The 18,389-nt window shown below is 35.4% G+C and overlaps 1 protein-coding gene and 1 pseudogene across 2 annotated transcripts in view; both read right to left on the minus strand.

The window, feature by feature from the left end:
- Positions 1 to 729: 729 nt before the first annotated feature.
- Positions 730 to 18,389, minus strand: part of LOC106768158 — a 26,567-nt gene continuing 8,907 nt past the window's right edge. The window contains exons 7-29 of one of the 2 annotated variants that reach the window (XM_014653140.2): positions 15,222 to 15,328; positions 14,596 to 14,658; positions 13,675 to 13,775; positions 13,435 to 13,529; positions 13,282 to 13,302; positions 12,876 to 12,971; positions 12,667 to 12,787; positions 12,425 to 12,565; positions 12,105 to 12,295; positions 9,293 to 9,564; positions 8,525 to 8,626; positions 7,881 to 8,057; positions 7,592 to 7,780; positions 7,094 to 7,335; positions 6,867 to 7,013; positions 5,744 to 5,960; positions 4,668 to 4,796; positions 4,442 to 4,579; positions 2,430 to 2,489; positions 1,911 to 2,090; positions 1,307 to 1,366; positions 1,097 to 1,176; positions 730 to 840 (exon numbers count right to left, since the gene is read on the minus strand). In XM_014653140.2, the coding sequence (XP_014508626.1) occupies positions 1,102 to 1,176; positions 1,307 to 1,366; positions 1,911 to 2,090; positions 2,430 to 2,489; positions 4,442 to 4,579; positions 4,668 to 4,796; positions 5,744 to 5,960; positions 6,867 to 7,013; positions 7,094 to 7,335; positions 7,592 to 7,780; positions 7,881 to 8,057; positions 8,525 to 8,626; positions 9,293 to 9,564; positions 12,105 to 12,295; positions 12,425 to 12,565; positions 12,667 to 12,787; positions 12,876 to 12,971; positions 13,282 to 13,302; positions 13,435 to 13,529; positions 13,675 to 13,775; positions 14,596 to 14,658; positions 15,222 to 15,328 (2,924 nt within the window). In that variant the 3' untranslated portion in view covers positions 730 to 840; positions 1,097 to 1,101. Of the gene's footprint in view, positions 841 to 917; positions 1,177 to 1,306; positions 1,367 to 1,910; positions 2,091 to 2,429; positions 2,490 to 4,441; positions 4,580 to 4,667; positions 4,797 to 5,743; positions 5,961 to 6,866; positions 7,014 to 7,093; positions 7,336 to 7,591; positions 7,781 to 7,880; positions 8,058 to 8,524; positions 8,627 to 9,292; positions 9,565 to 12,104; positions 12,296 to 12,424; positions 12,566 to 12,666; positions 12,788 to 12,875; positions 12,972 to 13,281; positions 13,303 to 13,434; positions 13,530 to 13,674; positions 13,776 to 14,595; positions 14,659 to 15,221; positions 15,329 to 18,389 lie in introns of those variants that run through there. The other variant, XM_014653139.2, reaches the window with a different exon arrangement.
- On the minus strand, positions 15,883 to 16,981 carry LOC111242106 (annotated as a pseudogene).

The following is an 18,389-nucleotide window of genomic DNA, read 5'->3' on the forward strand; positions in this document are numbered from 1 at the left end:
TGCACGTTTCATTTGTATTTGGCAAGGAAGATATAGGCAAAGGCAAGGGTATAAAAAAAGTTAGAACGGTTTCTTCTTATGGGCTGTTATTCTCCCTATTTGGTATTACATGTGTATGTGTGTATACGTAATCGTTACATAATTTAAAGGCACATTCCACATTATATAAGGGAAAACCACAATTTAGTCAATCTCCACTCGATTTTTATAATGTTTCAATTTAATTGTGAAATCTTCGTTATTGCACTTACGTTGCTTAGAGAAAATTATTGACGAAGTTGAGACACGAACTACATAGTTCAATTGTTATATTGTGTGTTGGATAAGTGATTGTTATTAGGAGAACCTCTTAGACTTAATAAAACTTCAGCTGCTTAAGGACAATGTGTACACTATATTGGATAATTGTATATTTATCCAATATAATTTATTGGATAATTGTATACTTAATTCTCGTGAAGCATCTAAAGTGAATACTCAGCCATTTTATTAGAAATTACATTAGATAACATATCTGCCACTGCTTTGATGTTGTTTCTCGTTTAATTCAGTATTTTATTGCCCCATGATCCCTTACTTTTGTCATCGTTTACGTATATTTCTAGTCTTATTCCATACTGTGTGCCCCATGAATCCCTCCCATATTTCTGCAAAGTTATGACGTTTTTAATTTAACTAAATCAAGGATCAATAAAACTGTGATTGAAGGATGTTAAGAAGACCTGGAGGGACCTCAAAAGATTATCAGGAGATGTGATTATGAGTATTGAATAGATCTCAAGACAAGATATAATTCTGACCTCAAAAACATGAGACTTTCACTTGGTATATTTGAATTCCCTGTATAAGAATAAACACACATTCAAGTAACTCGAAACCCCTATACTATGATAAATGACTAAACACTCGCAAGCAAATAGCATAAAAAATGATACATGGATATAGCATACAACTGAACAAATACAAGATATCGATGGAGAAAAGCCAGAATGGCATAGGACAGGAACACATGGAGACTTTGAAAGAAAGCAATAATGGATAAAATAAACAAAAAAAAGCCATGTACATGACTCGGATGTTACAACAGCTTACGTACATTATTCAAGATTGACTAACATATAAAACAGGGACCAGTCCAGCCATCTTGCCATCCCTACCAGGGCGTTTCTTCTTAACCTGCACCGCAAAGTAGGCCATCAACAATTGATTCTCCAATGCAAATTAAAAACATGAGGAATACATGTAAATTCTACTTATCTACGTCTCTACTTCAGATGAAATACAAATATAAATCTTCGAGACTTACATAAAACCAGCCATCTACTTCATACTCGATCTCGACATCTTCTCCCGCGGTTAAACTCAACTGCCAGGAAAAACAATGAAAGTAATTACATCATGTTTGTATTTAAAGTATCCATGCCTGCCTCTAGATAATACATCAATTCATGAACACAACAAGCCGAAAGGCATTCTCCAAAAAAATGGTCTCAATTATCCATACCGAAAGGCTAAATAATGGTCATCAACATGTGAACCTAATTTCTAATATTTCTGACCATTTTTTAAGTTTTGTATACTTTTGCTTTCCAGGTTCGAATTTGTAAACATACGTGCGAGCATTGTATTTCAGGTTCCAGATTTGTGAGCATTGCATTGTACAGCTGCATGTTTCTTGCCGCCATAGATCTTTAGTCTCAATTATCCATACCAAATGTTGATTTCTAATTTCCAACATTACTCATTTTCTTTAAGTTTTGTGTTGTTTTTGTTTTTAGGTCAAGGTTCAAAATTGTGCTTAGTGGCATAGTTCAACTATTTTTGCATAAATTCTTTATTCAATTATTCACAAATTTCCCAGTTAAAATGGCTGGTTCGATGGTTTTTTCATTGATTTTAAACCAACTTACTTCATCGTCTCCTCCTGCTGTGAAGTCATAAAGTGCACTTCCAAATTGAGGATTTCCGGATGGTACTCGTTCGTCATCTTGAGACTCAAAACTCTGCGACCCATTTCCTGCTAGGGGATTCTCAAATGACTCGTGTCTTTGCATGACAGATGATGAATATGATGGAGGCTCTTCTCTTATCTGAAAATATTTTGAGATTTAAATATTAAAACTAGATCAGAAGAATAAAATGAAACCAAGTGTTTGTTTGGATAAATCTTTTGAATAGGCATTTCTAGGTAAAGAAAAAGAAGTAAACATCTCCACAAAATAAAATTAGTTTCATTTAAACATAAACTAATTTGTAAAAATTCTCTCATTAATTTCTCTAAAAAGTGTTTTTAACTACTTTTGTACTTATATAAAGATTAATTTTAACTTACGGAGAAATTAATTTCGTTTTTTCTTTCTTTTTTTTCGTAACTGTACTTTTATAGAAATTCACCCAAATATAGTTCTAAACAAGTCAAGGGATGTTACCGGAGAACCAAGACCCTCATACATAGAGGGGCCACCACCTCGGCTTGCTGTTGCCTTATCCTGCCATGGATAATGTAAATTTCCATAAGTAATTTCGAATCCAAAAGTTGACAACGGCAGAGTTATGACTCAAAAAAAAGTTAATAAATGTGTGATAAGATTACGACATTCAAGGTAAGGTAATTAGATTAAGAACTCATTGATGCAAAAATTTTATTAGAATAAATGATGCACAAATTGGGGAGAATGATGCACAGTAAATTAGGATAATTCAAACTCCCATAATTCCTTACATTCATGTCACTTTATTATATATTTTGTTTATTCCTTTTACTCTCATAATTCAACATCATCAGTTTATTATCATACTTTGAGTTTCTATTATTTTTTTTTCCTTCCCTGCCTAAACTCCATAGCCATTCCAACAATTATATTACAAATTATGGAGTAAAAGGCACTCACCATCCTAAAATATCACTTTGGTTGCACTTTCCACCCTCGTTCGTCAATTTACGCATAATACACTCAAATGTAATACAATTTATAGTAAATTTTCCTTTACAATCAAATTTTCCTTTATCAAATTTGTCTCCAAATCGGGTATATTGCTGACAAGAACATAAGCATAAGAGAATAGTGTTGATGACTTAATTGTTTGTTACTCTAGTTGGTTTGTTGTATCAGTAATGCAAAAAGGTGTCAGTACAACATGGCAATCTGGAATCTCATTTAAAATTACAAACCAATTATAAATGCCAGTGAAATCTGTTAATCCAAAATTCTTGAAGAGGCTGAAATCTACAAGACAAAGTATACGTGTCTACTCCATATTTGAGTTCAAAGAATTGAAAAACAAAATCTCATGAGATCAACAAGTGGTTTTTTATGCAATAATGTGATGCACTGTTCAAGGGTTTATCTAAAAAAGGAAAAGTGTATACTAGAGAAGTTGTCAAGTAGAATGTAGGACCAACTTATATGAAGCACTGTTCAAAGGTTTCTCTAAAAACCTAACAATGTATACTAGAGAAGTTCTCAGGAAGAATATATGATCAACTTCTGTGTGCCACATGCAACCACACCATTTCTGATGAGAGGTAATGACTAAAGGTGCGGTTAAAACAATACAATTAGTGACAAGCATGTATAGGGTAACAAAGTAGCCAAACTCTCTCGAATGTAAACTTTTCGTTTGTAAAGAACTCTTTTATCTTTCAACATATTTTCTTATTAAAAAACCACGTGAACAACTGAGTGTCTGCACTTGAGTCCATAAAAGTTTTCTATTAAATTGAATAGAAAGGAAAAATTACAATAATTGTGTTAAATTGGGGTGCATAAAGCTTAACTTGATATATTGGTGGAAAGTGAAACTAAAGTAATATTTTACAGGGTTTAAGTGCTGTTAACCCAAATAAAATTATATTTGACCCTCCAACAATGGAGGCAAGCACTGGCATAGTGGTAAAGTTGTGCCTTGTAGACCAGTTAGTCATTGGTTCCAATCCAGAATCAAGCTCTACGCATATGCAAGAGTAACAAGCCTTCTAGAACCAGGATAGGTTAGTTTTTTACCCACCGTCCCATGTTCCTTCACCCACCAACAACTTGAAGAGAATACTATACAGAAAGCTGACAATTATACTATTAGTTCGTAAAGACTTAGGTCTAAAGGAAAATTGCCTACACACAAACATTGATTCCATGATCTTAATGTGAGAATCCATTTCCAAATGGTTTTCACTGATAACAAATATATATATATATATAAAATTCCCTTTGTACCTGTAACCTGATTTCAGAATGTTTAGGGAAGTTTGCAATCTCAAACTCGGGCAATGGAAGAGTTATGTTTCTAATTAACACTAATTCTAAGAGTTGACCATTTATTATTCTCGTTGCTTAAAAGAATATGCATAAAATATCGAATATATATCATTCAGAATAGCATCAAATTAGAAGCACAGTGCATGTGGCAAAACAAATTGATACTTAATCTTAATATTTGGTACCGTAGTTTGTGAATATCCGGATGGACGTGAACTAAACAGTGAAGGATAGCTCATTCCACCAAAATGAGATGATATTGAAGTCTCAACTGATCCTGTGGAATCTGGAGATGATGATCCCAACGATTTTGCGTCATCTTCCTGTTTTCACAAGTAATGGATGCAAGTCAAACCACAAAGTTCAAGACCCAATGCATCAGGGTTATAAAGGATATGGCTTAATCCTTACCTCTAGCTCTGAAGGTTCTAGAAGTGTTTTTGCCCACATATCATCATAGCTAACTGAAGGCCTAGAGATCATATTTTCTTCATCAACTTCTGGGGCATCTGTTCCAGCACCTGCCAGAAATTCATTTACCTAAATCCAAAGAAAAAAGTGTTTTCAATTTAAAGTCAACATAGTTTCAAATGAAAAGGCATATTATGCAAAAAATAAACAAATTTCTGCTATTACATTACATATCTACAAATGTTTAAATTATTACAAATTAGGTATACATAATCACCAAAATAATATCAGATGATTCAGTGGTTTAAATTTGACACTTGTCTCAATTGATCCTATCCTTTCCTATAACTGTGATTAAAAGTGTCTATTTGCAGAATGTTACCAGAATCTTACAATTCACTACTCAAATTGTACAATTTGACAACCTCACAGTTTATATCATAAGATAAACTTTAAACGATATGTGTCTTACTGAACGAATAAATATGAGCAATTTCATATCATCACGAGTCACAATTTAGGAATTGAGGGTGCACTTTTGTACTTATCCTAATTGACTATTTCACTATTTTAAACGATCTGTGCCTTACTGTACGAATAAATATGAGCAATTTCGTATCATCACGAGCCACAATTTAGGAATTGAGGGCGCATTTTTGTACTTATCCTAATTGACTATTTCACTATTTTATTTCCCATCCTCTCGTCCAATGAATGCAATCTATTTTTAATTGCTTTGTTTCCATTCTTCTAGACAATACAGGCTTCAGAAACTCATAGCTGATATTTGTTTTAAAAGACATCTAGTTATGTTGCTCTATCTATTTCTAGTTAAAAATCTATTACATTGTGCACTACATATCCTCGTCTATATGACATATTTGAAGCAGATAATCGTTGTTGTTGAATCTTATGATTCAAAACAAATATTCACAGTTGAAAAATTAGCTTGGAGATTCACAATTTGAGAACCTATTATGTTTGTGTGTGCATAGAGTGAGAAGGGAATATACTTTGTAACCACTATCATATTATCAAATTAAAGAGAAGCAAAGCAAGATAGATAAAAAGCACACCCTAGTCATTGCTGGTGCATTGTTTCCCCATAAGCCATCATCACCAAGGTTTGCTGCCCAGGCATTTACTAGGTCATCATCAAGTGCATCAGGCTCAGCAGGTGGTGGTTGGGATTCATAAACAAGGTCAGATATACCAGTGGCAACAGCTGGATCACTCAAACCAGTGGATGCACTAATATTGTGGCGAGTTCGATAGATGTCAATGAGTTTGGCACTATAAAAAAATTTAGAGTAAAATCATATTTAGAGAATAACACTAGTAACATAAACAAAACAAATAAATGTTTCATTGTTGAACCAAAACATTATGACAAAATTATGGAAGCAAACTGTATAGAAGTGTCTGTATGAAACTCTCAAGTTAACTCTTTTGACTTTATGTAACAAGTTAACCCTATTAAGTCTTTTTTGGATAGAATCTGATAAAGTCAGTAAATTCATATCAACTCACATAAACTCCCAAATCAGAAGGAAGTCGACAAATGTGAAATCAGGTGTAGATTTTGCTCATCATTGACTCTACAGCTACAATGAGGCGTGTTACCATTACTTAACTGATATTTGAAGAAATTAACTCCTTTTTAAAATATTTTATCTTGAATAACTTACATTTTTATGAACTTATATATAACTTAGCCACTCCTACAGTTTGATCTTATTTAGTTATTGTTAGATATATTATCTTTATTTTTATATTTATCTTTTATCTTTAGTTTAGGAGAAGATCTTATAAAGAGACATTACCACTAAATTCATCAATTCAAATTATTATTGGAAGATGTTTTAACCAAGACTAATAGAAATTAGAAACATATACAGATTAGATTTACCTTTGAAACATGCCAAAGGTAAATGACTAAGCTACAAATACACTAAGGTTTTAAATTTTGCAAATTCCTAATGAACTTCAGGACAAAGTTTCAAAATAATGACAAAAGAAAATCAGAACCACAAAAAATGTGACCACTCAAAAGCCAAAAAAAAGGTTCCTTGGCCCAGTTTAAAAAGTTATCCTTCTGACGCACTACCCTGTAAGCAGAAGAGCCTACAAGTCTCTTTAGATACATGAGAAATATGCAAAACTAGCTCATATAAGGAATGCACTTCAATAAATCAGTACCTTATCGGGCCCAGAGGAAGATACTTTGTTCTTGGAACATAACAAAACAATGAAACAAGATCTAGCAGTCTTTCATGGGTTTCATATAGTTTCTTAAGTTCATCATCAGTCCATTCTTTCTTAGCGTTGTCATGACTGCGTATTTCCCTGTTTATAAGTAATTCATGAACATTAGTAATCAGGATCATCAATTCTGAATCCAGTATGGAATGAAGATTGGCTCTCACTTGATCAAATCATCTTGTGCTCTATACATCTCATCCAAAACCTTTATCATTGGACTTAATAAAACTCCAAGGCCTGTACCACTTGCTCCTTGATCTTCTCCATTACTAAGATGCATATCAGAGAACTGGGACTGAAGACCACCTTGCGCCAAAGTGTGCAGAAACTCATAAATCTGTAACCTGAAAGGTTCACCAGACCTAATTGCCATTGTTGTGAGAGCCTGAGCAGCAATAATTCTAATCTGCATGTTCATTTAACAGAGAATACTTAAGTTAAACAGCAAGAGAAAATAACCATGAGGTAAAAGTATGCAATAATACATATGACAAGCTGCTGAGTCAAACCAAAATTTCAGTGACTGTTTTCTAATGAAGTATATCATTGTTCTCATAGTGTAGCGAGATACCATTTAAAAGTTCATTCAAATTTCGAGATGGAGGTAATAAACAACCAAACAAGTAAAGAACGGAAAAGCCCCTCAAATGGGTAATATATACCTCCCAACTGCCATTGAATGCACACCTCTGGAGCCTCGTCAAGGCACCCGCTAGAGTAGGATTACGAGAACTGGCAGCAGCTACCATTTTATCAGCATCTAACATCATCAAAGCAGTACCGGGTGGGGTGGCAGATTCCCAAGCATATTCAGATGCAGCATAATTTGCATTTTCCCCAAGAAACCATACCTAAAAGCACCAAGTGTCAAAAAAAAACTTGATTCAACGTTTTTTTGGTTGTAGAAGCCAAAGAGTGAGTAAGATCTTCTGAATAAATAGCAATGCTTACTGCAGCTTGGACTAGTCTTTGTAATGCAAGAGCAGATTTTGGGTCGGATGCAGACACCTTGTCCACTGAAGTAAAACCAAGCATAGACCCAGGCTGCGGAGGTGGTAGATCAAGTACAATTGTGACTGCTTCTAAAGCTTTATGTTTCCCATCAGGACCAGCTCCAACAAGACAAGTCTGACAACATATATTCCTTTAGTCGGTCACCATTTTAAGTAAAAACCATCGAGGAAACTCAAATTTGATCAAATGAACTGGGTAATTGTGTGCATGCATCTACTATGTAATGTAATGTGGATGTGTTGCTTCAGAAGTTTTGCAGTTTGCAATTGTCTCTACTTATCATTATTTGACCACTCCATTATAAACATGTGTACCAAGCACATCAATTAAAAACAAAAAAAACAAAAAGCCTATCAAGGTAAAGTGACCTTCCAAAGCTTTTATACCTTTGGACTTCTTTCATAATAGAGGTCTTCTTTCATGTATAGGGAAGTTTAGCTCATGGATTGCCTTATAGCTAAATAGCCTGTTCTTTGGTGATGGGTTTTGGTTCGGTCCCCCCATGAGTTCTTTGTTTTCTATTTCTCATTTTTAACGATATCTTCATGAACTTTATCTAAAGAAAAAAATAAAAAACTAACCTTCCAAAGCAGTTGTAACACATCAGCGTCAACCTTTCCTGGAACTTTCGTGGCAAATATCCTTGCAATTTCAAGAAGAGTAACAGCCATATCTGGGGAAGCCTTCAAAGCAAAAATGAAAAGACTAGTGAGCAAACTTACATTTCTAGTATGCGTAAATACAAAAAAATACATTTACCCATTACTTGCAATGAGTTATACAAAGTTTACGAGGAAGACTACTGATAAGATATTGTTGTCACTTCAGCAAAGCATGACTATAAAAATCCCTGCTGTGCATGGGGGTATGGGAAAGCAACACAGACTGAATATTTGAACATGATTCACCATATGAGAACTACAGAATCAAATATACTAACAAGTTGTTAAAAGAAAAGGAATGTTAGATATAAAATCATTCATGATCCTTTCACCTAACAACTTAAGCTTTTAGGAGAGTTGGTCTTTGACTGATATTAAACCCTACATGACCAAATGTCAAGAGTTTGACCTTTGCTTCCCTATTTTTTTTTTTTCAAATAACTGCAAAAGTAATGCACATTCTATGCTTCAAGCTCAACAGTCACGTGCGAAAGGGGCCATGCTAGGGGTAAATCATCCATCAGCCTTCATTTGACAGATTAAAATTAACAGAGTTAGCCTTTTAAAGCCAGATGATCAATCCATATTATTAGCAAAAGGTTACTAAAATTCAACAATATTGGTTCATCATTTTTCAGGCAATGCTTTGTTGAACATTTCCAAGTATGCCTAACAAAGTCCATTTACCTTAAACCGAGCATGCAAGGTGAGTAGTACATCATTCAAAAGTGCTGCTGACCAAGCTGGATCAGAAAGTTCTGATGCAATAATAGACTCTAGTTCATCGAATGAGTCAAACGGACCTTGCATCCAGATTAATGCCTTGAGCACCATGGCTCGTACATAAACACATTCACAGGCAACAGTCGTCCGTACTACTTCCATCAATGAGGCCAACAAACCTGCAACAGTATCTCTGCCAGCAGTTCCATTAGATACTGAAGATGTCCTTCGAATGCCTACATCAAGGTATCAATTAAGTACATAATAAGATAATATTTCATCATACCAAGATATTGCTAAGACTATATCTAAACTTGTGTATTAAATTTGTTTCAGGATAACTAATTGCATGCGACTATTGAGTAGCAATCAAACTGCACTTATATTGTATCTAACCTTACTTTACATGAAACTCACAGAAACATTGAACTGGATTTTTCTTTGTGCAAAAACTCAGGATTCTGCCAAGAAGCACACCATGAATTTAGGCTTTAGTAAGGGAAATTTATATTTATCTTTTATTCTGTTTGTTTGGTTATATTTGATTCTGAATTTAATATTAGGAGATTGTAACAAGAATAAAATCCCATAATAATAGGGATTTATACTCTCTAGGATTGTTTACTGTTTTTTCCAAACATTCAGTTTTAGGGGAAGCTATGTAGACAATATTATCGTAACTGGGGATGACAAGAGAGAGCAGCTGAAGCTAGGTGAATGTCTTGCAACAGAATTTGAAATAAAGATACTAGGGAAACTTAAGTATTTTTTTTGGAATTGAAGTGGCCCATTCGAAGAAAAGGATCTTCATATCTCAACAAAATTCTCAATGATTTGCTCAAGAAAACAGGCAGAATAGCGTGTAAACCAGAAAACACTCCAATTGATCCAAATATAAAATTAGGAAGTACAGAGGAGGATGTGGCTGTGGATAAAGGAATGTATCAGAGACTTGTGGGCAAGCTTGTCTACTTATCTCATACTAAGCCAGACACTGGTTTTGCTGTCAACCTAGTAAGTCAATTTATGCATTAACCAAAGGAAGCACGTCTACAGACTGTCTTCAGAATTATTCAGTACCTAAAAGGTACTCCAGGGAGAGGGATATTGTTCAAGAGAAACAAGAGCCTATGTATCGAATCATATACAAATGCAGACCACGCTGAGTCAATTGTGGACAGAAGATCAACCACCGGATACTGCACATTTCTGGGTGGAAATTTGGTGACTTGGAAAAGCAAGAAACATAATGCATTGGCTAGATCAAGTGCTGAAGCAAAATTTGGAAATGGCCCAAGGAATATGTGAACTTCTACTGCTAAAGATTATATTAGATGATTTGAAGATAAGATGGGAAAAACCTATTAAGTTATACTGTGACAATAAATTTGTCATTAGTATAACTCATAATCCAGTGCAACATGATAGGACTAAACACATTAAAATTGATAGGCATTTTATTATGGAAACACTAGATGATATTTGTTAGAAGTCTCACATCGACCAGAGATAAGTCAATTCAATGTATATAAGTGGGTGCAAACCTCACCCTACAAGCCGATTTTGTAGGGTTGAGTTAAGCTTAAAGTCCACTTCTAACATGGTATCAGAGCCATGATTAGAGCTTATCCTAACGATATCTGTTGTTGTTGGACATGTTGTTCCACTCCCTATCGGGCCGCTATCGGACCACCCATTAAATGTCTAATCCCACGCTCGAGATGTATATACCTCGGCATGAGGGGGGTGTGTGCGTGAGGAGTGTGTGTTGAAAGTCCCACATCGACTAGTTTTATGGGATTGAGTTAGGCTTAAAGTCAACTTCTAATAATATTCTTGCTAAAGGTCTAAATAGTGTCATGTTTGAAGGAACCAGATCCAAGCGGAGAATGGAAAACATGCATTTAGGCTTTATTTAGGGAAATTTATATTTATCTTTTATTTTGTTTGTTTGGTTAGATTTGATTCTGAATTTAATATTAGGAGATTGTAACAAGAATAAAATCCCATAGTTATAGGGATTTAATATCTCTAGGATTGTTTACTGTTATATTTTTTAATTTATGTTTTTTAATATAGGTCAGCTGACCTAATACTTGTGAATGAGAAATAAAGAAATTCTTCCCTTCTAAATTTAAGAGATTCATTTTTACTACAAGTGGATGGAGAACTAGCAGATGTCTTTACAGAAGTCTTTTTAGGTTAACTTATATTATCCAACATGAAAATTAGGTTAACTTATATTATCCAACATGAAAAGAAGCGCTACAGAAGAATCCTGTGAATGCTAGCAGCATTAAAGAGAGATAGTAACCATGCCTGTACTAAACCTAGCTTACAAGTACAAACACAGACACAAGCAGCCTGATTAAGTGAATTAATTAAACAAGCACATACCAATCTGTCTTTCTTTCTAACAAAGTAATCAGAACCAAAACCATAAATACAAATCTCAAAATACAATCTGAAAAGCATGGTTAACAAAAGGAACAACTGAAAAACAAAAAAGAAACCAAAGGGGAAGAACATGAAGATAATACCATATAAAACTGAGCAAAAATATTATGATTGTCAAGGATCAACTGTCCAAAAAGCTTAAGTCGTTTCATTAAGACCAAAAATTGGTTTTATATCTCTTGACAATTCACTTTAACATTCAAGAACCTTTGTAACTATCTGTATCTATATCTAATTATCTATAATAATTAAAACAGTTGAAGGCTTGTTTACAATGCTATGCAAGCATGCACCACTAAACACATCAAATAAACATTACTTTCAGGATGTGTGCTCTCATCTGAATCATTGTAATCTGTAGAATCAGCAAATGTATTGATATTTGCTCCTTCTTCAACATCCTGTATACCCAGTGCAAAGGCAGCAGCCCGACTTTTCCCCATCTCCTGTACAACTCTAGCAGCTGCATGAAGCACAGGTCTAGAAAAGCTACGGAAAGAACTCTCTAACCTGAAAAACATTAAATAATAGACAAGGTGAATTAAAATTAAACAGTTTCCACATCACCCAAGCCAATGGCTTGATAATTCAACAAGAGAAATCAACATGCATCGAAAATACACAAATGAGTTTTTGAACCTTCTCATTACAAGTTTTATAAGAGGCTGAGGACGTTTCATCTTCTGAGATTTATCTTTAGAACTTTCTTTTGATGATGCATCTGGTAACTTGAGAATTTCCCTGGTCAAACGATACCACCCAGTTGCACGCTCCTCGGTCCTAGAATGTGTAAACAAGATAAGATTGCATCCCCCAAGACAGAAAGTTAACAGTAAAATCAAATCTAAAATTATGATTAGGAAGGTAGAGATAAATTGCACCTCTCAGTATTGTCATATTTTCCTAGTACACATAAAATTGCCTCAAAACAGACTCTTTCACTAGGATCCAACAGAAGCTGGTAGAGCACTGAATTGAACTGGGATCTAATATCTGGTCTCTCTGTATATGCATGCAAAACAGAAATTTAACCATAGCATATTTACCAAAGATCAATTTTAATTAAAAACTAGTTTTATAAAACACTAACCATCTAAAGCTCTAGCCCTTGATATTGTACAGCACAACTTCGCCAGAGAAACTCTAGCCAAAACATCGTGCAAATGAAGAATATCTTGTAATGCCCCTGTACATAGACCAAATAGCCATCACAAAACTATTTGTGGCAGAACAGCAACAAAATAGTAAGTTATAAATATTCACAAAGCCCTATTATTTGCATAAATACACAGTAATTATGCAGAAATTTCCCTCTTCATTTACACATGAATGGAAGTAATGTAACTTGTAAGTGTTTTGACATACTTTACTGACCAAAAACTGGTTCATAATCATTATCCACTGTTTTTTACCAAATAAAGCTGACGTCCCATCAATGTAAAATTCAAATAAAAAAAGGAAAGATGGAAGCAACAATGAAGATCCAATTAGCATACCTCCAGGCTGAACATGCTTTCCTGCATAAGAATATCCAGGAAGCATTAGATTTAAGGAAATCTTGAAAAATTTGTTTCTAACATTATATTACAAGAGAATATGCAATTAAACACCATTTTAATGGAAAATAATATGAAGATTTAAACTCTTACCTAAGGCCATAGCAACCGCATAAGGATCCCTGGTAGCTATCTCAGAAACAATTTCAAGAGCATGCCTCACAGCAACTGGATCAGCAAATGAAATCCTGCATTCAACTTTGCTTAGTTTTGAGAACTGAACACCCGAACTAATGGAAGAATGCAAAAGAGAATAATAAAGCAAACAAAGTTGCTCAAAGAGAGGTCATGAACTATTTGTTCAACAAAGTTGTGCTTGTAGGAGTAACTTACCCTTGTACAGCATAATGCAGAAATGCTGGATTTCCAGGATCCAGAGGGAGCCTTCTCAAAGCACTTAAGGCAGCATATTGTAGATTGCTTCGGATGATAGACTATATGATCAAGCACATAACACGTCAGAAACATAGTATAATACCATTGAAGTGTCTTCATATAATAACTTAAGTTTTTTGGGACCATTGGTCTGTGACAAGGTATCAAAGCCTCTATGACCAAGAGATCTAGAGTTTGATCTTTGTCAGATATCAATCTAATAAATAGTTGAATATCAGCACTAGGGATGTGGTCTTAATAGTGTAATAGAGAGTTATTCTCGTTTCGGTGAGCTGATTGCCTATCTGCCACATCAGCATAGTACGTTAGTTCACTGTAAGCTAATTGGATATTTGCCATGTCAGCACAGTCAGTTACAGTAGTTAGTTATTTTCTTTGTAAGCTGATTGACTGGTCCCACATCAACAGCTTCTCTTATACTCCCTCTCTATAACTACATAAAGAGATCTATTTTCTTAAGAGATCAGAATATCAAAAACAATTACAAAGCTTCCTAAAATCTCTTTTCCCACCTTGATTGGCTTTCTACTTTACATCTTGTCCTATTTTTTGAGGACCTACATATTTAGGAATACTTTTTGTACGAAAGCACCAATAGATTTATTGAAAAATGCAATATGAAGACTTGTCTGTTGTTTTCTCTCAGAAAAAGAATACTATATTATCAGGAAGAAAGACATGTATCACACTTGCTCTAATTGCTTGCTCTAACTACATTTTTATGAGCCTTTAATTCTACATTCCTATGAGTGGAAAGAGGAAACAGTTCCATTTGCTATAAAAAAAGATTCCCTAAATTTACAAAAAGAAATACAAATATAAGGATAAAAGAAAAATAGTAAAAATCAATGATCTTACATCTTTATCACCACCTTTAGCCCCAAGTATGCCCCTCTTTCGCTTTTGCTGAGCGTCACCAACCTAACAATCATTAAAGGCAGAAAAAGTGAAAAATTCTCAAGTACCATAATTTCAAAAATCTTTTCTGATAAATAAAGAACACTTTTACGGAGAAAGTGAGGAAAGGAGAATAACTCCAAATAGAAAAACTATATTGAAGCAGTAGAAGATAAAAAGGGAATACAAAATAATGAAGCTCTTCAATCCTTATGTATGTCAGCCAAGGGAACTCTCTGGAAGAAACATGCATTAAACACCACTAATGAGGCTATGAAATTGTTTTCTACCAAATCATTATAGGGACAAAGATTTTCCATTAAAGATACATGACTTCAGCTCAGCCAAGGACACCGAATGACGGTATATACAGTGCACTTATACACCATGTTGCCCCCTTTGTCTGACCAAAGACCCAAGTCTTGATCAAAAGGAAAAATGCAAACTGAGGTTACAACCAAGATTCACAAAAACACATCAATAGATCCAAACAACTTATTCTAGATAGAGGTGGCTACAAGAATAATTAAAAATAAATGGGAAAAAAACAACATCGTACACAATAAAGACAATAGGAAAGCCCAAACCTTCTCTAGTATGCCAAAAACAATTTCATACAATCTGGACAAAATTTCAGAGTTGGTTTCAGGAGCATATGTAAGTGCCTTCAAGGATTGCAATCTTCGAGCATGAACTTCAAAACATAAGTGAATAGAAGTCACTAATCGACTCATAATATCATATGAAAATTGAACAACTAAATCAAAAACTAAAATTTGTGCATCTTTTAATAAGATGACCAAGTTAGCTATCAAAACAGAACAAAATTATGTTTACGAAAACAAAAAATTCATTGCATAAGCATAATTCCAATAATTTAATCAAGAGATTAAGATAATTATATTAATTCTGGATGCCAAGTATTATTGTACTGTATTTCTGCATTTTCAAAGACAACATTGCCACAATGACATTCATTCTGAGATTCAAAATCCAAAATAATGTTTGCAGTTTGCATCAATTACAATACAACTATGGAAACTTCAATAAAATCTCTGTTGGAAATCCCACATCGATTAGAGATAAGGCCAATTGATAATATATAAGTGAGGTGCAAACCTCCTTCACGCCGAGGTATAGACATCTCGTGCGTGATAGTAGAAATTGGGTGGTCCAATATTGGCCCGACAATGGGTGGAATAGAAACAGAAATGCACACTTAGAACTCGCTAGGATAGGCTTTAATCATGGCTCTGATACCATATTAGAAGGTGACTTTAGGCCTAACTCAACCCCACAAAACCGGCTTTAACCATAGCTCTATGTACACAGCCAACTGTAGTAATTGTCACAAACATTTGGTGCTTCACGGGTGAAGGGGGTGAGGGTCCACGATTGGGTGGGTTTGGACTACTCTTAACGGGATAAGATGGCTCGATTGCAATTTCACACTTTCCTGATCTGTTGCTACCCAGATTTCTTTCCATTCTGATGTATCCTTCCTCTCCCCAATCAGCACCCCATGAATTCCTCACAATCCAATAATCATGACCGTTTTCTGTTCCATACCCAACAGCCACAACACCATGATCTAGTGTTGTTCCACTTCTTCCAGAGAAGATACCAGATGAATAAAGTTGAAATTCCCTTCCTCCTCCTTCAATAGCAACGCTCACGGGCGTGAGCTGATTTGCAACGGCTTTTTTCAATGTTAACTCATCATAGGAATTAACATCTTCATAAGAATCAATAGAAACAACTTTGGCATTTTTCCTATACTGGTCACATGTACCATCAACAGCACGGTAAGGGTAATCCTCCTCAGAATCGATGCCTCCATTGTTGATGATGAACTCAAATGCATAGTCCATAAGTCCTCCATTGCATCCCATGTTATATCCTGTATCACAATCCACCAATTCTTATTCTGATAATGAAATCAGTTCGCCAGTCACTATCTTATTAATTCCTTCCACAACACCAATTGCTGAGAATGACCAACCGCTCCCGCAGCTTCCTTGGTCTTTGACTGGGACAACAACACCTTCCTTCCTCCAATCAACGGAATCTGGGAGTGCTTCCCCGACACGTGGCGTGTAACGATTGCTCGGGGTCCTTCCCAACCTCCGGTTCGGGTCGATCCTCGTTCCCAAGTACCTAGCCCTGTACTCCTCGTTGGTCAAATACTTGGGAACGAGGATCGACCCGAACCGGAGGTTGGGAAGGACCCCGAGCAATCCTTACACACCACGTGTCGGGGACGCACTCCCAGATTCCATTGACTGGAGGAAGGAAGGTGTTGTTGTCCCAGTCAAAGACCAAGGAAGTTGCGGGAGCTGTTAGTCATTCTCAGCAATTGGTGTTGTGGAAGGAATTAATAAGATAGTGACTGGCGAACTGATTTCATTATCAAAACAAGAATTGGTGGATTGTGATACAGGATATAACATGGGATGCAATGGAGGACTTATGGACTATGCATTTGAGTTCATCATCAACCATGGAGGCATCGATTCCGAGGAGGATTACCCTTACCGTGCTGTTGATTGTACATGTGACCAGTATAGGAAAAATGCCAAAGTTGTTTCTATTGATTCTTATGAAGATGTTAATTCCTATGATGAGTTAACATTGAAAAAGGCAGTTGCAAATCAGCCCGTGAGCGTTGCTATTGAAGGAGGAGGAAGGGAATTTCAACTTTATTCATCTGGTATCTTCTCTGGAAGATGTGGAACAGCACTAGATCATGGTGTTGTGGCTGTTGGGTATGGAACAGAAAACGGTCATGATTATTGGATTGTGAGGAATTCATGGGGTGCTGATTGGGGAGAGGAAGGATACATCAGAATGGAAAGAAATCTGGGTAACAGCAGATCAGGAAAGTGTGGAATTGCGATCGAGCCATCTTATCCCGTTAAGAGTAGTCCAAACCCACCCAATCCTGGAGCCTCACCCCCTTCACCCGTGAAGCCACCAAATGTTTGTGACAATTACTACAGCTGTTCAAACACTGCCACTTGTTGCTGCATTTTCGAGTTTGGAAATGCTTGTTTTGAGTAGGGTTGCTGTCCTCTTGAAGGTGCTACCTGCTGTGATGACCACTACAGTTGCTGCCCTCATGACTATCCCATCTGCAACGTTAGAGCTGGAACTTGTCTCAGGAGCGAGAACAACCCATTTGGAGTGAAGGCATTAAGGCGTACTCCAGCCAAACCCCATGGGATATTTGCAAGCAACAAGATCAACAATGCTTAAGCTGTTAAGGGGAATGCATACGTGCAGAAGGAGCCAGTGATGAAGTAAAGGGAAGAAGAACACAGAAACACTAACTAATACATTTCTCCTTTACTTTCACATAATATTTGCACATAACATGCAAATCTGTATCATTTTATTATGATACACAAACAGACTTATCCTGATCAAATTTCAGTCGAACATTGGCTGTGTACATAGAGCCATGGTTAAAACCGGTTTTGTGGGGTTGAGTTAGGCCTAAAGTCACTAGGGCTGGGCAAAAATAACTTATCTGTACTGTACTGCAGTTAACTGTACTATATTGTACTAAAAATAACTGATTCATTTCTAGTAACAGTTCAGTATACTATCTTATGGTTCAGTTTTTAAAAACTGAACTTATAACAGTTCAGTTAACTGTGAAAACTGTATCTACTTTTACATCTTCTCTAATTTCAGTTCAATTGTTTCATCTTGTCAAAATAACTTTATTTAATAATAAAATATTAATAAAAATA

This window comes from Vigna radiata, chromosome 7 (assembly GCF_000741045.1).
Source record: "Vigna radiata var. radiata cultivar VC1973A chromosome 7, Vradiata_ver6, whole genome shotgun sequence".
NCBI classification, from domain to species: domain Eukaryota; kingdom Viridiplantae; phylum Streptophyta; class Magnoliopsida; order Fabales; family Fabaceae; genus Vigna; species Vigna radiata.